The 23,228-nt window shown below is 36.1% G+C and overlaps 1 protein-coding gene across 1 annotated transcript in view; it reads right to left on the bottom strand.

The window, feature by feature from the left end:
• LOC131663399 (protein will die slowly) overlaps positions 1–23,228 on the bottom strand; it is a 128,638-nt gene that overhangs the window by 51,257 nt on the left and 54,153 nt on the right. Inside the window, exon 3 of the mRNA XM_058933791.1 lies at positions 4,335–4,498. Within this exon, the coding sequence (XP_058789774.1) occupies positions 4,335–4,498 (164 nt within the window). The remainder of the gene's footprint in view (positions 1–4,334; positions 4,499–23,228) is intronic.

The following is a 23,228-nucleotide window of genomic DNA, read 5'->3' as shown; positions in this document are numbered from 1 at the left end:
TCATGCTTAGATCTAACGTCTGATCATTCACCGGTACTAATCACTCTGCATTTAAAAATTTCTAAAAAGGTAAGCAAATATACGAAAAAGAATGGGCATGAATACTCATTAATGCGAAACGTATTACTTGTAAAAATTCTCTTAAAAAAGTAAAGAACATTAAAAAATGTATTAAATAGCTTAATATAATGCTCATGGAGGCCATAGAAAAATGCTCCATCACAGTATATAAAAAAGAATCAAAAGAATACGTAAATCAAAATTTCTGGAATGGATTAGATTCTTTATTAAGACGTGAAAAATCACTTATTTGACCCAAAACATTGAATGTAATTTCCTAAAACTATCACGGCGAAATATTTGAGGACAACGTATATCTGAAATTTTTAGAAAAATCGGAAAAGTTGTTTGACCCAGAAATTTACAACAAAGTTGGTGGGTGGAGTCATTTCGCAACATCTGTGAGTGGAGTTACTTCAACAGTCCTAACATGTTAACAGACTCATTCGGTTCTTGGAATCGATCTCGGATTTCTCGTGCTAACTTTTGCTGTTGTTGAAGGCACATGCCAAACCATTTACACGCGTCCGCCATAAATTCGTTAAGAGTCAGCCAGATATCTTTTTCGGCTTCGAAACACATGAGAGCAGAACTGGTCAGTACCTGGGACATAGACAACAGCATCTCCTTTTTGGATAGATTGGCGCTTTTTCGCAGGTTATCTAGGCGAGATAGGAACGTGTCCACGCTGACGTAACCTTCGATGGAGAACTTTAATTTTCATTCCATTACAATATGGCCTATGTCGTACTTTGTCGATCATTGGCCCACAGTGTTCTGGTCAGACAAGTCTCAATGTGCTCTGGTCTGTGTCGCAGCTTCAGCATTAAGTCGGAAGACATTTGCTGTCGGCTCGCTTGTCCCCTTGAAAAGACGGAAGTATGGATGCGTCTCGTGTGGTCGTCTTCGCGGGTAATCGATGTGGTACGGCTAGCGTGTTTTGTAGCAATCGCATGTCGTACTGGCAGATGACTTATGGTAGAATATCACCTACCACCGTGTGGAATTTGTTTGGTCTACGTATCGTATGTCGGATTCGAGGGATCGTTTGTCTATTTCGTCTTCGGCCGTTTTCAATCTATTGTCTAAGTTATCTAGTTTATTATTCATTATGTCTGTTGTAGTGCAGAATGTTGATGTTAATTGCGTTATTTCTGCTATATTTCCATTTATTTATGTGAATAGTTGTCGTAACTTCTTGTATTCGCACCTGCGAAAGATCAGGTCATGTATTATGATAGCGAATAGTACTGGCAGTTGAAATTTGTCTCTTTTTTTGATTATTACTGTGATGTTGTCGCTCGCATTGCTGCTGTTATTACTTCTGTTGGATTACTGATTAACTTTTAATACTTCCGCGTCGTCCAGTAATAGCTGTAACGAATGCTCCTTTAATTTTTCGTTCACTGAAATTTCTGAAATTGATGCTATTAGCACTGATCTCCGTGATGCTCTTCCTACTGTTGCATTTTCGCTTTGTGTGATGGGTTCGAAGTCTCTAGCTATGTAGTTATTCAATAGCCAGTTGTGGAAGCATGAAGCTCGTCAGAGCTTGTGACCATCGATACACAGCTCTAGGTATTGTAGATGGTTTTGTATATTTTGATTATCCAAGGACATGGTCCATTCTTGAATCTATTTTCTGGATCGATTTTTAACCTGAGAGTATCCAAAATGGGGCCTCGAACGTATAATTTTTTAGATTTATGTAAAAAATACACTGGAATTTTGTCGAAGGATTATAAGAAATTTTTTTATTTATGCAATTGGTAAGTTTTTTCAAAATTCAAAATTTGCTAAAAAGATCCGAAAAAATTCTCATATATTCTTTAAATAGTTGTGACACTGATTAAAAATCTATAGCGTTATGGGGAATGGTAATTCCCACGAGCAATGCAAAGGCCCGTGCCCAAGCGTCGTATCACAAATTATTTTTAAAGGGGAAGGTAAGGGAGGCTCTTTCGCTCCTCTGAACGATGACGATGGGCCTCGTCACTAAATTAGCATTTTGAGCTTTGGCTTGAGAGGAAAGGAATGTAAGGCGCACACAATAATCACTCGCGATAACCGTTAACAATATTTATTCTCGACTTAACAATAAAGAGAGACGACGCGAATTCACGCGTCGTTCTCAACGCCGCGTACCTGTGCGGACAATCGCACGGGGGCACATTACAATGATTTGAGAGAATACAAAGCAGGGACTCGTTACAATTATGGAATTCGCCGTGCTCACGGAAGATCGCGATTACTTCGCCGACGCGTCGCGCACTCGCGAATGTAGAGAGAAAGAGATAGGGAGATAGAGAGAGAGAGAGAGAGACACGACCTGACCTGGGGGGGCTGCTGGCAGGAATCGCCGCTGATGCCGCTGCAGAAACTGTTGCTGGTAGTTGCTGGCAGGAACTGTTGCTGGTAGTTGCTGGCAGGAACTGTTGCTAGTAGTTGCTGGTAATTCCACCGCAGGCAGGAAATACTGCTGGACTGCAGGCAGGCTCGTGGCAGGCTCGGAGGTGGATTCCTCGATGCTATCGTCGTTGGAAGTCTTCTCTCCTTACTGCTAACTGCTAATCGTCCTCTGCTTCTTTGTCTGAGTTGTTTTCTTTCACGTGCGCACGCTCGACCGTCAAATGATCCGTCTAACTTTGAATCTCGACTCGAACTCTTTTCTCTAATCGTTCGCGCGTCGGCTCGAGCGACGCCGGCGGCTTCACTCTCGCGGGCGGATCGCCGCGGGTCACTCGCGCTCGCTTACTCTCTACTCGCGACGCGTCCTTCTCTCTCTCTTCTTCTTGCCGCAGTCGCTCTCGCTCTCAATTGGCTCCTAATGACGATGCCCGGCTCAGGTATTGGTCCTGAAATAAAGCGGTGCGAGCATCGGTATCGGTTCGTAATTTCAAACGCTCGCCAGAGCAACAGCGAAGGAGCGAAGGAGCGAGGCTGCGAGAGAGAGAGAGAGAGAGCGAGCCAGACAGGGTCGGCTATTCTAGCCAGGGCCCCGTCACATAGTAATAACGATATTTTATTCCTAGATAATTTTGCTATCACCGTATAGTTTTTGAAGAAAAAATTGTGATAGACAATACTACTTTGATATTTGTTTTTTTTTCTTGGCAGCAATGTACATACAAGAAAAATTACTGAAAATAAAATATTCTTATAATTGTCTAAGGAATATATGAGAAATTTTTCTGATTTTTTTGATTTTGTGAAAACTGACCAATTGCTAAGTGGAATAGCTGTTACCGCCGACACCGTTTCCATCATTTTTGTGGGCGAGTATAGGCTCAGGATAGCTGCCCATCAACCGTGCGGAACGCGAAGGCGTAGCAAGGGCGGTACTGTAGCAGCGTATCGCCCGCATCAAGGGATCCCGGTGAGGTGCAACAGTTGAGTGTCAGCGCGAAGCCCTTTTGACGTTGCTGGCTACAGCATCACGTCGCAAACACCAAGTAAGCTGGAATTTGATTTGTGGACGAAGCGTGAAATGTAATCCACGAGAAAAAATTTATGCTCTCGTTCGAATTTCCGTTGAATCGTGTGACGCGGAAGTGTTATGAAATAAGTGCACCAGAAAATCTCTCAGCTTAATTATACACAGGGACATGTAGATTATTGGGGTCAATAAATTCATGCTATGTGTGTGCATTCTAATTACAAATAACAGTATTCAAAGCTTATTTAGTTTTCCTTGCCTGAATCTAGTCCTCGCGCTTGGCAGCGCTTTGTCGCGAACTCTGCAAGAGTGCAGTGTAACTGCAGTCAACAGTAATCGAAGCGGCGGTTGCCTCGCGTCGGGGCGTAGAATATTCTTTATCAACTCAATAATAAAACGTTCCAGTTCGCTACAAGTATAAACTACATCTTCATAATAAAATTTTGATAATGTAGTTTATATTATAAAAAAATTATAAAAATTATTTATATTTATATGTATTTATATTAACTTCTTTCGCTAAAAATACAGACAATTAGTTCAGCGAAACATTGAAGTGACATTCATTTATTGGTATAATATATTTATCACCATTGGTAGACTCCAAATTGTCGACAATTTTCAATCATTAATCACTAGGAGGATTATGTTTTTAATTATGCTAGTCATTCCTTTGTATTGAAATAAAGTCTTACAAATTGCATATTAAAAAATATCGAAAATATTACCAACATAGAAAATATTTATAATTACGATTATTGAAAATCAATAAAAAATTTTGATAGTGAATTAATCTATGTTTGTGTATGTGTGTATGAATAAAAATTTGTTTCTTTACCGAACTTAATTCCAAAATTTTTAATGTTTTATCATCTGATGCAGATACTAAAAGTCTACTGTCACTCGACCAAGCAACATCTGATATTCCAAGTTTATGACCAGCAATAGTTTTTTCAAATTTGCCATCATAAGATCCCCAGATTTTAATCACTTTATCAGCAGCTGAAACAGATAATATATTAATAGAAATAACATATACTGAATTGAAAATTTACTAAATTAATAAATAGTCTATGCAAATTGGAGATTCTTACAAATACTTTCCCTAAATTCATTCTCGTGCTCGATCATCATTTGAGTAATTTAAATTTCTTATTGTTCTTATATATGGACTTTACAAATTAAAACAAATGAAAAGAAAATTATATTTCGAATAGGTGAATTTTGTTTTTATTAAATATTTTTTTTCGTTCCTACCTAAATTTCTAAAAAGGTCATAAAAAATTGAAACAAACTTTCATCAAACAAAAAATTTGTAACTAGAAAGCTGATTAAGAGCCGTGACTAATTCAATTTTCCCGTTTGCTGTTAGCAATATTTATTTATGGGTGGCTCAGAGTGTTCAAAAGTACTCTAGTTGTGAAGATTCTGCTAGACGTTGGACTTAAAAACATGAAATGATATTAAAGGTAAAGAAAGTGCCAAATAAAATATACACATAAAACTGCACTTTACTTAAAAGAGAACACAATTTATTTACCTAAACTATATACGAGGTCTGTCCGGAAAGTATCGGGCCTACGTTTATATCTTCGCGCCATAGTGTTTGAGCAACCTCTACCGGACAGAAACGTCAACAGTAAAGCCTAATAGTTCATGCGCAGCATGTCTTTGTTTACAGTGCCTTTTTCGCGTTCGTCGGATTTTGATATTGTCAAAAATGACTGAAAAACAAGACCAACGAATTTGCATCAAATTTTGCTTTCAACTCGGAAAAACGAGTTCGGAAACTATTGAAATGGTGTAAAAGACCTTCGGAAGCGAGTGTATGAGGAAAACAGGAATAAAAGAGTGATATAAACGGTTCAAGGATGGTCGCACTTCTGTCGATAGTGATTCTCTTTCGACGACAAAAACCGCAGATAATACTGAGCGGGTGCGACTTGCAATCGAACAAGATCGTCGTATGACTGTGCGAGAACTAGAAGAAGACCTTGGGATACCAAAAACTATCATTTCAGAAATTTTAACCGAAAATTTAGGAATGAAACGCGTGTGTGCGAAATTCATCTCAAAATAGCTCACAGCAGAGCAGAAGAACATTCGCTTAGAAAGCTCTGGACAATCTGGAAATGGTCAATAATGATGATAATGTGCTTAGAAAAGTTATTACAGGTGATGAATCATGGTTTTATGGTTATGATCCTGAAACAAAACAACAATCTTCACACTGGAAGCATTCTGAATCGCCAAGACCAAAAAAAGCACGTCAAAGTCGGAGCAATGTTAAGTCAATGTTGATTGTTTTTTTCGATTGTGAAGGTGTTGTACATCACAAATATGCACCAACAGGTCAAACAATCAACAAAGAATATTACGTTCAAATTTTGAAACGTTTGCGTGATGCAGTAAGAAGAAAACGGCCGCACTTTTGGGAAAGTGGTGACTGGCTTCTCCATCACGATAATGCGCCAGCGCATTCATCCAATCTTGTGCAGCAATTTTTGAGCAAACACAATATCGCATTGCTTCGACAACCTCCATACAGTCCCGACATAGCCCCTTGTGACTTTTGGCTGTTTCCAAAACTAAAAAAACCACTCAAAGGACACCGATTCGATGACAAAACAACGGTTGAAAACAATGCGACGAGTGTACTTAAGGCTATCCCTAAAAGTGAGTTCCAGGACTGTTTTGAAAAGTGGAAACATCGATTGAACCGTGTTATTCAATCAAGTGGGGATTACTTTGAAGGATGCCACCCACCAGATGATAAAGAATAACGCTAGCATGAAAATATAAAGGTAGGCCCGATACTTTCCGGATAGACCTCGTACACTAATCGCGCGCATATATAAAATAGAGGTGCCATGTCGCACGCCCCGATCGTTATTCTGGCTTGAGTAGCCGGCAATACGGTGCGGTCGCAACGGACTACCTCTCGAAAACAACCGACCGCTTGACCGGGTAAATTACAGGTTAGACGCTACACTGTAGCCTAACCTACTCGCAATTTGAAATATTATTGTGTGCCTATCGAGATTTGCATTAGTATTTGCATTTTTATTAGATAGATAATAAATTATAATTTGAATATAAATCTAATTTATTTATTCCTATCATTTTATTAATATCATCGTTTCATGGTATAACGAACAGTCGCGCATGACGTCGGTTATAGCCGTGCTATAAAAGACGTAGCCAGTGCCCAAATTGAGTGCATACCTACTATGAACTGCGATTTGCCTCCTGTACTTCTTTTCCAGCTCGCTGAACACATATTCGTCAAGCGCACTTGCTATATATATATATATCATATCGTAGTGGCATAGCTGTACCAGTTACCTCCCTATTGACCAACCGTCTGTGATACCAGTAAGCTAATTTTCATACATTAATGATCGCTTTTTTCATATACCAATAATAGCTTCTTCAAGAGTCAATTAACGAGTTTTCCTTTGCAGCCAAAATTTTCAAATTATAAAGAGGTGTACTCATTCGTTTTTACATGTACACAATAAAATCACTCTTGATGACGGAGAAATCGTAAGGTTTCTTTTGAAAAATGGCAAACGAATTATTCGAAATGCCATCACCGATGTAAGCAATAGTAGAATAGGCTATGAGAATTCTGGTACAATTTACCGATCAAGTAATTTACCATCTGAATCAGTATCAATGGTAATATTACGGGCATGATATGCTGGTATATTCCCGACTAAGTTATCGATGTGTTAAAGGTGTTTGTTTACCGACTTGATAGGGGTTGTGTTCTATTTACTGATAGAGTTATTAGTCTACTTGCTTAGCAACGTAATGGATCTGCTTACCGACATAGTTATTGATCCGGTGTTCGCTTACCGACCAGTTCTATCTTCCCTTCTATATCCCCGATTAGTTCCATAAATGAATGTTGATAACAAAATGTGCGGTGTATTAAAACATTATTGACGTAATTAAAAAAAATTATTTATTCATAGGTGATTCGTCTATACAATATTGTATGTGAATTTATTTAAAATTTATTATAACCTGATTTAGTATAGGTTTGGTGCTGCTTAAATACTTTTCAGTGTAAAATTTCCACTGCGATGATTTACTTTTTTATCGTTGCTATTGGTTTTCATGGTTTGTGAAAGACGAATATATGGAACACTATTACTCTTCTTCATGCTGATGAAAAATGATTACAATAAGCTAAGCAGGTTCTATTTATAGTTTGAGAAAGCCGAAATAATGATGTTTTCAAGATGAAGAAAAGATTTTAACATATTTAACATATTTACCTTCAACATTCAATTTTTAAAACATTATCACTAATAGGATTGTACTTAATTCTATAATTATGTAAAATCAGACAATATACAGCTTGCCTATGGTATATTATCTTTCGTTTCAAGCTCTAGAGATATATCAGCTGGAGCTTGTTTCAGTATCTCGTTTTGCTTTGAACACTGTATAAAGATTGAAGTGCATGGGTTGAGTTTTAAATTGTTTTCTATCTGAAAGTGTCTTGAACATACAATCTTTGTTATAGTAGACGTATTATAGTTGTAAATACATTTGGTAAGACTTTGTGGTTATTATCAATGTCAAAATTTAAATTACCATATGGATATTGCTTAGAATTGAGAAAAACTCTAACATTGGTCACATTACAATGATCGTAATTGCTAGGATTTTCCGTTTCTTCAGACTTGCGTTTAGTCTGAAAATCTAGTATGATAAACCTCGGATTTTCTAATTGATTTGATAGTTTTACCATCCTAATATGTTTGCGATAATTTTCGATACTTATAAATCTACCATGATCGAAAACCCACGAAAATATGTACATCTTTTTAATAAAATCGATTAACTATACCTTATATCTGTTTAACATAATTACGTAAGGCATCAACTACTCAATTCGTATAAGTTCTTATTCAAGAGACTCATATTTATCTTTATTATTAACTCTAACTAGGGATTATAAACTTGTATTGAAATTATTTTTCGATCGAGTTAAAATAAATTCATGTTTTATGATCACGAGAAATTTTTGATTATCTTCAACAAAACTTAAAATTGTTGAGTGTGGTAATGATATATCAAAGTTGTTATTTTAATCTGTTATATTTCAAGTTTTTGTAATATCAAGCCATTCAACATTTTCAAGAAACCTACTCTGATTCTGATTGAATCAAACCTTTTCTAGTATTTGTTATTCCAACATGTTTACGCCTATCTATCTTAATTAATTAATTTCATAATAAATATCTTTAAACGAATAACATTTAATATTATTTATAAACTTTCTACTAGTTACAGCAGTACCATCGTCTTTTCGAAATTTTCCTACAATATATAGAGAACTTTTTGATAGTAAGAAATATAAATCTTGATATTGGATTGATGTTCTGATTTCATCGCTATTATGAAAGTTTTGAGGTGTAAGGCTGGTATGTATAAATTTTATATTGAGCTACAGACTCATAGAAGATCATCGCTGTTTGTATACTAAGTAATTCTTCCATTTTCAAAATTACGGCAAGATGCGAATATGTATCTTAATTTTTCACGGTTTTAGCGTTTCTTCTTCTTTTTGATTGAGTGGTGTTTACAATCATGTTTAGGCAAAGACTCTTTAAAAACAGAATTTTTCGTTGTCTTTGCCTTTTAACTATCTTTCGATAACTGATTTCCAGAGCACATGATGGATTACTTATATAACCACTATTTTATATATAATTTATTAGAGAAGAGAAGTATTTTACAGAATCCTTAAAAAAAAACGTAAAAATATTTTAAAGGTATCTGCTGCATACTCGTCATAAAAAATAAAAAAAGTAATAATTTTTTATTTTTCCAAAATTTGCAAAAACTACCCCTTTATAAGGGGTGAAAAACCGCAATAACATTAACAATTTTGAAAATTAAAAAAAATTTTATTCTTCATGTAATATCTACTAGACATGACAGCTATTATCTCTCTCTAATAATCATCCCTTTGAATAGGTGTATATATTCAATGTCTTTAAAAATTACAAAAAAACTTTAATAAAATAGAAAATATATATTCATAGCATCATTTATTCACCTTGATGAAAATGCAATCCTCTTGGTGGAAAAAATCATCTACTCGTATAATCAATAACTAATCAAAAGTTATTATGAAAAAAAGGATATTAAAAAAATTGATTCTTTTTCTAATTTTTAAAGAAATTGAATGTATAGCTTTCTTATCGGGATGATTAAACCCCTATAAATGGGGTAGATTGAAAAAAAACTCTAGAAATGATTGAGACACTGCACCTTAAAAATTCTATCAAAAAAGTGTTATTTTTTTCAATTTTCATGATTTTTTACTACATCTTTCCCTTACACACTGATTAGAGGTTCTACATCCAGAGAATTGTTTTTATCAAGGCCAATGAATATACTGTTACAGTTTTCTTCTAATTTTTTTAATCAAGCAATTATTGTTCTATTTTTTATATTTGATAATATATTCAATTTTTTTTATATTACGAAAATTAATTCAGCCCCAGTAGCGCTTAGGGACAGACTGTGCAATCCCCTGTTCACTGAGAGGAGTACAGAGAGATAGCAGTTATCATATTTAGTAGCTATTACATGAAAAATAAAAGTTTCATAATTTGAAAATTTTTAACGTTAATGCTGGTTTTCACTCCTTAAAAAGGGGTAGTTGTTACAAATTTTTGAAAAATAAAAAATTATGACTTTTTTTTATTTTTTATGACGAGTATGAAGATACATTCAAAATATTTTTACGATTTTTTTTTATGATTCTATAAAATTCTGAAAAACCAGCAATATTTGTGGTCACTCTTTGAAAAAATAACAGTTGAGTAGAATAAACTACTTCAAATGTTTTTCCGACGATAAAAAAAACACATTTGTCTTATTTTATCATGAACTATAACATATCAAAAGATTATTGAAATCAGTGAGGTCAGGGTTTCCTTGTTAGTAGAGCAATTCACTATTTTTGATTGACTGAAGTTTAATTGAAGAAAGAAATATTCAATGGACCTCAATTTTTTAAATATTTAAGAATGAAAATTTTATTAATACAATATTAGATCAATCATTACCACGATAAAATAAGACAAATGAAAGTGATAATGTAAATATTAATAATGAAACAATTGTTGATGATACTGCGACAAGGGAGGGGGGAGGGGAAAACGAGTAGTGGTCAATTCTTCCGGCCTCGACCGCCGCCAGCGGCACAATCAGTCGATGTATGCAGCCTTTATTTTTAGTTGAGCGCCAGCTACTGTGTCCTCGCATTAGGAGGACAGGTAGCGCTGCAGCATCGGCTGTAGGGTCCTGGTCGCTATGGTTGTCGGGTGGTTCCCCCGTTGTCTCCTTCCGCCGCAGTCGTCGTACGCTGACCTCGTGCAATCACCTACAAGGGATGAGAGAAAAGAGGGAGCGCGCAGTCCTAAACTGACTCGTTCGAAAGAGAGAGTCAATCGGGGGAAAGGGGAACAACGGTTGATTTTAGCCACCCACGGCTGCAGCTCGACGGTTAGTCAGTGATGTTCGGGGCACGGGATTCCTATCTCAGCATCGGGTATATCGGAATGGCGTCTTAGGACGCCTCGTCGACCATCCAATAGGTAGGAGAAGATCCCGCTCGACCGGTTGCGTGATTTACGATAACGATTGTCGAAATAACAATTAGCTCATGCAAACGCGTTCGTTTATCTCAGGACCGACCACGAAAGCTACGGGGGATGAGGTAATCGAACGGGCAGAGTTAATAATAACAATGGGTTAATAAGGACTCGAGTTTATTAAATTAATTTATTTCACCAGGTCAGCCCAAGGTCAATTGCTCGCGATGGTCTGCCTAATCTATCCTGGTAGGGGCGCGAGCGGCGCACCGTGACGCGACTTCGACTTAGTTTGATGACGACTGAGCGGGTGCTGTAATGTGCGGATCGATGTGCGGATACTTTCGTAGATCATGGGCGGTTATGTAAGGTCGGGTGATATCTATGTATGGGAGCTTAACAATCGCGCGAAGACAACTCGTATTAATCGGGCGCGCGCGCGTGGGGAATCCGTTGTTCCTGCGAAAGTCGGAAAAATCCACTTAATCTTCGGTAAAGTCGACAAAGACAAATCGCGTAATGAAAACCGGAGGCAAATAACGCGTGTACAAGATATCGTCGGTCAATCGAAGGTTAGACACTACCCGTTTAACGCAAGGAAGTCCGATCGATCGCATAAAGGAGTTTTCGTCAACACAACATACTCATGAAACTCGTCGTCCGCGCGAAGGTCATGCGGTGCTCGCTTGATGTTTGGCAACTTACAAGGAGAAATCGCACAGAGGAAAGTCGACGGTAAACTAACGCGCGCGCTGAGAATCTGTTGTCCGCGCGAAGGTCGGACGGCACTCTATAAGACGATCTAACAAAGAAAATCGCGCAAGAAGATCGGTGACGAATGAGGCGTGCGTAAGAACTCGTTGGTCACGCGGGGGTCATACGGTGCTCGTTCGATATTCTGACGTTTACGAAGAGAGTCACACAAAGAAATTCAGCGATAGACTGACACGCACGCGGAAGATCAGCCGATCACGCACAAAGGTCGGAAAACTCGTTCGGTCTTTGGCAATTCAACGAAGAAAGTCGCGTAAAGGAAATCGGCGGTAAACTGACGCGTGTGCGGGGAGTTTTGATGTTCGCGCGAAGGTCAGCCGATATTCACTCCATTTTAGTAGCCTAACAAAAAAGGTCGCACATCGAAACCGGCGATAAACTGATGTGCGCGAGGAATTCGTTGTCCGCGCGAAGGTCATACGGCACTCCCAGTAATATGCGACAATCTAAGCTAAGTTCCCATGGAGCAGGTAGCGAGTTCTGATACACGCGAAATTCCACAGACGCGCGAGGGTCAGACGGCACTCCCGGTAATACGCGCGATCTAGACTTAGGGTGAGAAAGGAGTACTCACATCTATGTTCGCTTAGTTTACTGTTGGTGCTGCTGTTGTTATTGCTATGGCTGCTGCTGCTGCTGTTGCTTGCTACTGTTGCTACCGTTGCTACTGGTTACTCACTCGCGTTTTTGCGGCATCTCGGGCTCAGGTGTCCGGTCGGCTTCGGAGCTCAGCGGATACTACTGCCGCGTTTTTTTGGTGAGGTGCCGCTTCTCTTCCTTATCTCCCCTTAGAAGTCGTGCAATTGGTCGGCTTGTTGCTAAGCCGGATGCCAGCGCCGTCTATTTCATTAATTATTACCCGCATATTTTCGTTATTGGTCGAGTCTTGGCGCCTAGTTTCCTTACTAGTTGCGAAGATAGCGTCGGTTTTGTTTCATTTGTCGTGCCACCCCTAATCTGGTACCGATTGGCTTATCCGTTGGCGTCAATATTGCCTATCCTTGTCTAACAGCCGCCCGTTAGCCCTAACGATTCCCCTTGCTCGCGTCCGATCGGTCTCGTATCGGTTGTCTCGTTCGCTCTCACGCGCTTGGTTGCCCCTACTTGGTCTAGCTAGGCCTGCTCTAGTTAGTAGGTGGCTTGCGATCAGCTGATCCCAGCTGGAATCTTTATAGACGTCCAGCTTCCTGGGGGAGTGTCGGTCCGGGTCGTGAGTGCGCGAGGGGTTGTACACGGGCGTAAGGGTCGTGGGCATCGGTTTGGTAGACCTCGAGGGGTAGGAGATCGCGAGATCTCGGACATGTGCGGGTGGGCTTATGCGGCAACAGCTGTACGGTCGCATGTTTCTATCTGGAGCGGTGCTAGCGTACGGTAGGATAGTTTTCTTGTGATAACGTATCATCACAATACATACACTTTAAATAAATATTTCGAACAAGAAAAAGAACTGTAATATGCATAAATATTAGAAGTATTAATGCCAATTATAACAAACTGCTAACTTTTATTACTAGTTTAAATAACAAAAACTTGGTATTATCATATGCACAGAAACTTGGAATGTTGATTATCTTCCGATATTCAACATTGCAGGCTACAATATATACTACAATGACAGTAGAATAAATAAATCTGATGGAGTAGTAATATATATCAGAAATGATATAAAAGAAAACACAGAAGTAGTACAACATAACAACCGTAAAATATTAACCTCTAAGATTACCATGGAAAATAATACTACTACTCTCAGCCATCACATTACAATTATAAGACTGAATTTTGAATGAAATTGAAGTCATATCTAAAAACTAATACAAAAAACAAAAGTAGAATTATTGCTGGCGATTTTGACTTCAACATCTTAAGTGATGACATAATTGATCAAGAATTTTTACAAATCCTATTAGAAAATGTAGTCCAGGATTTAGTAGCATTACTCGACCGTCCTTATAGTACAATAACAAAGGTACTTGCATTGACAACATATATAAAATCGGAAAATTCGAATTATAGGACTTCCAATTCCCCTTAATGATCATTATCCGCTTTTAATGTCTCTGAATTGCTTTAATAAAAATATTGACCTACCAAAATACAAGAACAAAATTAATTTTCAAAAAGTGATAAATACCGCCAAGACTATTCATTAGAATGGTAGTTCATTTATAACTGATCCGAAGCAACCAATAAATTGATAGACAGCATACAACATTGTATTAAAATTAAACCCAAATAAACAGCACCACTCGAAAAAAACAAGCAGATGAAACCAAGAAAATCATGAATAACTAAAGCAATACTTCTATTATGTAAAACTAAAGAAAAACTTTACAAATTATGATGTAATGACCCTAATAAAATAGATAAAAAAAGAAAATTATAAACAGTACGTCAAACTTCTGGATAAAGTTATCAACAAAGCTAAAGGAAGTTTTGATAAAAAACTGATTGAATCATTTGTGAATAACACAAGAAGTTTATGGTCAACAATAAATAATAAATTAAATTAAAATAAAATGAAAACCAAAACTATTGATTACCTTATTGATAACACGAAAATAACAAATTCAAAAGAAATTACAGATAAAATGAACAAATTTTTCTGTAATATAGGTAAGAATCTAAGCAATAGAATTTCTGCTTCACAAAATAATAATATTACCATGTCTACTATGAACCCTACAAGTTTATTTCTAAATCCAACAAACAATTATGAAATTATGGAATTCACGAAACAATTAGTAAAATGAAGAAAAAAAAATGGAGGAATAGATACCGTCAATACCATGTCCAAAAACCTTCATAAATTTTGTTACTCTACAATTTGTTAATATAATAAATACCAACATTGAAACAGAAATTTGGCCAGATGCATTAAAAGAAGCAGTAATTATATCAATCTATAAAGCAAAAGAAAAATACCTACCAACAAACTATAGACCAATATCTCTGATCTCTAGTTGCTAAGATTTTTGAAAAAATTATTCATAAGAGACATACGAAATTTATATACTTTTACAACTTAATATCAAGCAAATGATTTGGTTTACAAAATATTAAAGGAACCAAAGATGCTCTCCAGTATATATCGAATTTGATTTATAAACAACTGGACTTTAGTGATCCCATTGTTATTACTTTTCTCGATCTAGCCAAAGCTTTCGACACGGTTGATCATAAAATTTTACTTAATAAATTATATAAATAACACTGATAAATAACACTGAGGAAGTTCAGATGGAAGTTCCTCAAGGTACAATCCTAGGGCCACTACTCTTCTTAATTTATATAAATGATATTTTACAAACTTTGCCAGATAAAACATTTTCCTCTTTTGCTGATGATATGGCAGTCATCTCAACTGGTAAAAATTAGAAAGAAACAGAAACAAATATGAACAGTTAATTAGATATAGTAAGAAAATGTTTATTCCTTAATAAGCTGTCACTCAATATTGATGAAATAGCTTATATTAAATTCGGAAACTATTGTAATAGCACACCTAAAAATTTGGAAATAAAAATATAAGGTATGACAATACACAGAGTTGAATACATTGAGTATCTAGGAGTGATTTTTGATAGTAACAAAATGGGAACTTCACTTGCAAAATATCTACAGAATGACCAAATCTTTAACTTTTGTCTTTTACAAATTATCTAAAACAATGAATTTCGACATACTAAGGATCATTTCTATGCACTATTTCAGATCATTTGTTCCTATGGAATAATTGGAGGGTGGGGGGGGGGGGGTGGAGCTTATTCAGAATCAATTAAAGGATTACAGAACTTACAAACTAGATTACTGAGAATAGTTAACCAAAACCATTTCATAACGGAAAAACAGCCATTAAATATTGACCAAACCTTCTCTCTAGAATCACTATTATTCCACTATGAAGTTTTATCTCATATGTAAAACGTGAAAGATAAAAAACTAGACATAATAGTATACAACTATCTAAAAAAATAAAAAGAATTAGTATAACATACAGCTTTAACAGAGTTATTACACTCTTCAACAATCTACTAAATCATCGTAAAGTAATGGTCAACTTCGAAAACCACTCTGCATAAAATAGAATATAAAGGAATCAATCATTCATTAATCACTATGTTTAAAGATTTTTTTTTATCCTACATCGGATGTCTATGAGGATACAAATCTCTTTAACAAGATTTTACTGGACGTTAGAACATACTTATGTGTCCATGGTTGTTACAACTTATACGATTGAGCCTATAATATATTAACTTCGTACAATTATACAAAAATGCAAAAAAGAAGTGATAAAGTCCTAAAAGTTATAACAGACTTAACTAATACATTTATAGAATCCCGGATTGACTTAACAGACACTGTGAAAATCGAAGTACAATTAGACATAAAACCCCACACTAAGAGTATTAAATATATACAATTTCTGGAAGCTACAGCTTTAAAATCAGAATCTGAAGTATCTAATTATAAGGAATAATACGAATCCATCGAAACTGTTTTTGACACTATTGATAACATAGCTGTCGAAAACATTAACAAGATTTTAATGCAAAAGACACTGCCAGTCTCTAGAAAATCATTACAATCTGTAAACTTTATCAGGATAACCTACGGAGATATCAACTATCTGGAAAACAACAAAGTTCTTCTCTATTTTAATAGAGGAACTCAAGGAACGTAAGTTTTCACTAATTCAATTTACTCGCTAAAATTTCAACCAAAACATAAAGATCTAATAGTTGTAAGTAATGGAGTGTTCATATCAACTTGCAATTACACCAAGATTATACAACATTAAAGTATGTTCCCACATTACAAGGATACATATGTAGATGGACTCACTTGTCCGGCCCGTCTAAATATGATAAAAAGATAAGATAAATTTGTTAAAAATAGAGCTATAACTGATATATTGCATTATATTTCTAATATTATATACAGGAACCTAGACAAAAGTAGACCTACTATAGCTACTTTTCTAGATCTATCCAAGGCATTCGATACTATTGATTATCAAATCCTACTGGATAAATTGGAGAGCCGTGGAATAAGGGGACACGCTCTGGATTTAATGAAAAGCTATCTTTTCAATAGACATCAGCTTATTAAATTTAATAATTACATGAACGACATAAAAATAATTACCACAGAAGATCAATAAATGTCTTTTGTAAATTCCCAGAAATGTCAGTATCCGACGTGTCAATCAACTGCGCTTCTTGTACCATATCTTTGTTAGCTTTTAACAAATTATTCGCGATTTTTTTCGTATTATTTTTACTACCACCTTTAGTAGGTGAACGCATAAGTTTGTTCAATCTTTTGAAAGGATATGCATTAGAAGTGCTTGGTGTAACTAAATCACTCTTAAACTCTGGTTTGTTTTTTATTTGAAGTCCCGTGAGTCTTTTCTCTTTATCAGAACTAGGAACATTTTTAACATTCATTAGAAATTAACTTAACGTAAAGTGTTACTCCTCGCAAAGCAAACACTTTTTTTTCTGTACCGGAACCACTTGTTATGTCGCGCCTCCGTAGACGTGACATAAATTTATGAATGAATGATGCTATATTCAACAATATGGCTAATTAGATTATTTTAGAGACAGAAATTACCTAGATTAATTAGCTGTTCAGCTTTATTTCGAGGACGTGTAAAACGTGGTCAAAAAATAAAGATACGTGAACACTCGACATTTGTTATTCAGACAACTATTTGTTTATTCGAAATCAGATAACAATGGATAACTAGTGAATTATTTAGTAGTTATTCAGCTGTCACGCGTCGCGAATCAACTGTTGATGATCGCGCTGTAGGTAGCTCGTTGATATTTTTTGACCTATATAAATTTTGCTGAGTTCGGTCAGATATTGGTGATTCGAGAATTGCGTGTTTCACAAAATAGAAATTACGTTGAATGTTTAATCCACTATCTTAGTTTTGATTTATTGCTGATGTTCTCAATAAAAAGCTTACGTATCAGGATAGTTGCATATTGGTACGATACAAAGTAAATCACAGAATAAAAACAAAAATATAAGTTTATAATAATGTAAGATATTCAGCACTTAATCAATTACGTTTTGTTTGTCTTAATATTGAATTGTATTGCTATGTAGATCACAATACATTGTGATATGGTGTGGTAGAGCTTTATTTTAGGATCTTTATTAAGGGGGTATCCCTCGATAGATCGATGAAAAAAGTCTTTTTTTTTTTGCATAGATCGAAAGTACATCATTTCAAGAATGTGCTGTTAAAATATTGGACCGAAATTCAGAGCGGTTCAGCCGCTATAGCTATTTTCGTATAGAAACTCTGGCGCGCAGAGCAGGTAGGCAGCTGCGCGCTCGAGCGGCAAGACGCCCCGCTGGGCGGTGCGCTGCAGTTCGCTTCCTACTTATAATATACAATGGATTAGATGTTTCTCGATCTTCCTTTGTATAAACTGTACGTTCGTTTACAGGGTCAGGCTAGGTGTAGCATAGTAGGTACAAAGATTTCTGGGGAAAGGTAGGGATTCGTTTGGGAGACCGTTACTACAGTTTGCTCAGTTTTATTTCGGCTTTTGGGTAGTGAGCATCGTGTTTCTAGTTTTTACAATTTGAAAATGAGTACTAGTTATCCTAAGGGCGAAAAAGAAGAAGGCTATCGTGCCGCAAAGAGACGAAGATCTTTCCGCGGTAATCAATTCTCAACTGAAGAAGGCGAGCAAGTAGGTATCAGTGCAAGTGCACGAAAATTGGCATCGGCGTCTCTTGAATATGTTCCAGTAAACGCTAGTCATAGATATCGCATAATGGAGTTTATGACGCTGTTTCTTACACTTTCACAAACTCTCTGCTGCCAAAAGTGTAAGGGGCATGTGGAGTTTGAAGAACAAATGCGGCAAACAGGCTTTGGATGGAAATTAGTACTCACGTGCAGGTGTGGCACAACGGCTATTGATACAAGCCCGTATATAAATAACGGTTACGAAGTGAATCGACGAATAGTCTTTGTTATGAGACTGCTAGGCATAGGTATGAAGGGGATAAATTTATTTAAACTGTTGAAATTGCCGCTCATACAGCTGCTGTACTCTTCAATAACGGATTCTATGGTGTACTAAGAATTATGAAATCGCTGCAGTTCAAGATCGGGCTATCCACAGCCAACTACGCGAAGAGCGCTGACGATGAGCGCGTGAAGCGTCAAGAAATCCGCAGCCAAAAATCCACAAAAGCAGCTAGGACTGCTAAAAAACTAAAAGCTGCGAAGTCAAATCAACAGTATGATGAAGAAGAAGGTATCCTTTATGGTGCTGGTATTGCTGATTGAGTGAAAACCAATTTTATTCGATGTGAGTATGAAAAAAAATGCCGTTTTCGCCTGCCGCAAACTTTAAACGCGTTTATCTCCGGATCATTTTTTTTCGATTTGTCGATTTGGCGGGCGCTCTTACTCAGCGAATTTTCAACTTAAAAAAAAAAAATACCATTTGAACGGAAATTAAATAATCTCGTCGATGTACCTATAAAATTCTGTCAAATATTGTTTGTTAACCGCTTTTTTGCATGAACAATAAAAAAAAAAATATATTTTTTTTTTAAAAGTCCGCCATTTTGTTAAATAATTTTTCCGAGCAATAAATTTAGGTTCATCGACGAGAAATATGTCTAATGAAAAAAATGTTTTCTGTATGTTTCAGAGTGATTAGAAAGCCAGGATTTGAACCGCCAAAAAGGAAAAAAAAAAAAAAGTTTATAACTTTGAACGAGTACTGCACATTTGTTTATTACAATATTTCTCTAAAAAAATTTTTTTCTAATTTGTTAAAATTTCAGTAAAACACAGTCTAAATTTCATGAAAAAATATTGAATAGTTTTCTTTTAAAAAATTCCCAAAGTTTTCGTCGATTTTCTACGATCTATTGAGGGATACCCCCTTAACCCATTAACGGTTTTTCGAGACCTGAGTTTGAACTATTCTCATGTCATGAATTCTCGTGGAAAAAATTCAGGAACCATTGTTTCTTATGTTTTCGAGTGTCCTCTTTCCAATGATGCTGGTTAAAATTGTCGCTGAAAAACTTTTACGGTCTAAAAATCAAAAATAAATAAAAAAAACATGATTTTCTGATTTCATTTTTTTTTTTAATTCGACTTTTCGTTCCCTAAACATTTTTTTTAATGCCATTTTTTTGTCATCAGCCATTATGACAAATGAGTTTTATTGAAACATTGGACACAGAAACATAAATTGCAGTCCACACAAATCTTGTTACTTCTGTGACGTCGGGGTCACTCTCAGGTACGCTTGGAGTAAGCGTAAACTCAGGGTTGCTCTGATTTGGCTATCGCGTAACACATAAGCCGGGACGAGCAATATTGTTGCGTTGAGAAAACTGTATGCTAGCGCGGAATGTAATAACCAAATGTTATTAAGAAAACACCAGACTCACGCTTAATGTGTTCTTAAGGGACTTTAATGAAAATTCACCAGACTCACGCTTAATGAATTTCCAAAAAAAAACGGATTGCTTATAGAAAGAAAAGGATAGCCAGATATAAGGTTTTACTTACTTTTATTTTATTTAATTGTTTAATATTAAGGCTGCGCTCTCTCTGCTCTTTGACCTCTTTCTCTCTATCTCTCTCTATATTCTGAATGTAGTTGGGTGGCTTCTTGATTGAATTTATTTTTGTCGACTTCTTGGTTATATAGTCCAATATTTTCTTCTCTTATGTTTCCTCCAGCACTCACTCACTGGTAGTCACTTCTTGTTATGCACTTCCTGGTCCTCACTCCACTTCACTCCTCCAGTCTTGTACAGAGCTTTTTATAATCAGTGGGTGGTTGGGTGAAAATCCCTTTCCTCAGGCCCATGAAGCGATAACGGCCAAATTTTGTATTGGTGGGAAATTTTCTAATCATATCTAGGATTTCTTTATTGGTCTGTGGGCGTGAATTTTCAGAGAGAGAAAGGGCGGTCCCTTTTTAACTTGGGCCCTTTTCTCCAGAGATGGCTCTCGGAATGCCACTTTAACGTTATATATTATAGTAACGCTATAGTTTATAATTACTTATACAAAATCGTACTAAACTTAATTAATTTTTAACGATACATAGTGATTATTACAATAACTCAATTACTATAAATATTTAGAAAAATCCAAACCTTCTATGACTTATTATAAAATACATTATTGTTCTAATATAAAATTATTTATTGGTTATTTGGTGACTAAAAGATGCGCATTATAATAACTTATAATAACCAAAATTGATGAAAATCTATTTAATATTACGGATATTTTCTTGAAATTCGGTGGGAAAAAAAAGATAAATTGTTTTTTTATGATCCCCTTCCATTATCAGCGCGATAACGCTTCACGATGTATACGCGATGATCGTAGGCTAGTGTCAACACATGCGCGTGGGACAAAGCAAGATAGAGCGTTGATTGTAAGGCCGAGTACGCAGGCTCGGGCCACTATCAAAGTTTAAACACTTTATTTCGAATGCGTTTTCATCGTGGGAAATCAGGAAGGTTCCCACTCCGTTCGTCATATTTAATAATTAAATTAATCAAAAAAAAAACTAAGTTACGGTAGCCGTCATACCCCCACACTTAAACGATTGCTAGAGGAGTGCAACGAGGAAGAGCAATCGAAATTTTTATTCTAATTATAAAAATCTTGTCGTATCATGCTGTAATCAAGGTTTTATCATTTTATTTGATATTTTATTAATCTCGAAGATCTTGCCCTAACATGGGAGGAACCCAAACGATGGTTTAACTGCTTGAGATTGTGATGCTGGAATCGAATTACTCTGGTTGTGTTGTTATTTCATTTTCTGTTGTATGTAGAGTCGGATATAACTCCTGTCCAGGAGTGGTGGCAATATTTGCTGGTGATTCTACATCCCTTTTCGCTTCTGTGGGTTTTGGTGCTAAATGTATAAGAAAGGTGGTTAAACTATTCCATATGGCCCCAATCAGATGAAAAGACCACCCATAAATGCTATGTAGAGTTATTCCATTGATGAGGACTTCTATTAATTTTTTTGTAGTTTGGACAATTAGTATAATTGCAAGTATACTGGCACTGAAAGTACCAAAGGTCATAAATTTCATCCACATTTTGTTCCAGGTATTGACTACTAACTGCTCTATTATATTCTCGTTCATTAACTTTCCGATTATTCCGTTACTGTCTTTTATGGTGTGTCCACGAATTTCTCGGGTTACATCATTTATTACTGCAGGTTGCTCCAAGGGGAACAGGATTCTGTTCATTAAATCTTGTAGATCCTTTTCTGTATATATTCCGCTGGTGGCTAGTGAGGGAATATTCTGGTACTTCCAAGTTAATCCAGAAAAAGGCTTAAGAGTGGTGGGAGTTTCTGCTTCTACTGCTCTTGGTAAAAACTTATACCAGTCATCATTGAAATAAAAGAATGTGGGTAGGAGAGCATTGCAATCAACTACTGTCCTATAAGCCTTCAAAATATGTGTTTTGGGAGATAAGAATTTGGTATGGTTTTTATGGATTACTTTTAGTTCAGCATAACATTCGTCTCCTTGCGATACTTTCACATCAACGGGTATACACTTAACGATGTGCACTACCTCTCCTGCTGTCACAGCTATGTATCCGGGTCCTTTCATGAGATTATAGGCAAACTAATTGGGAGATTGACTAGCAATTGCAAGTGCATTTTTCAAAATTTCTCTTTCTTGCTTACAGCGATGTACGACAACATCCTTGTACATACGACTTAATTGTACTTTTATGTGACGTTCTACATATACAAACTTAGAATTTACATACGCAAATATATCTAGGTTGTTCATTGATATTTTCTTACTTAGAAAAAATGCATTATTTTCGACAATATCAACAAATAATTTTGTGTGTTCGGTAACTATAATTTCGTAACCACATAGATTACGTTTAGATTTGGATATTAACGCGAAAGCAATGTCTTGTGTTACTAACGAGTATAAAGTTTGTTCTATTTCACCTTCAATTTGATTAGCTGTCCCTTCATACAATATTTGATACCGATTAAATTTGCATACATCTTTAGGTATACTTTCCCAAAAAGTGTATCCTCCTTCAGAATCTGTACAATGTTCGCTACCTAAAAGACATCTAACGCCATTACGTAATATTATTTGGTTATTATCTAAGTCGACAGAAGCGGTATATTCTTGTAAAGTTACTTTTATTTTACCTTGGACAACTACGGAACTCCAGCTTTCATAAGCATCGGAATAACTACCATAGGTACATTCTCCATTATGATCTACGCTTCCTGCAAGTATAACGGGTCTAA

Source organism: Phymastichus coffea, unplaced genomic scaffold, assembly GCF_024137745.1.
Source record: "Phymastichus coffea isolate CEN01 unplaced genomic scaffold, Cenicafe_Pcof_1.1 PCOF00035, whole genome shotgun sequence".
In the NCBI taxonomy this organism is placed as follows: Eukaryota; Metazoa; Arthropoda; class Insecta; order Hymenoptera; family Eulophidae; genus Phymastichus; species Phymastichus coffea.
This window is presented reverse-complemented; position numbering and strand designations above follow the sequence as displayed.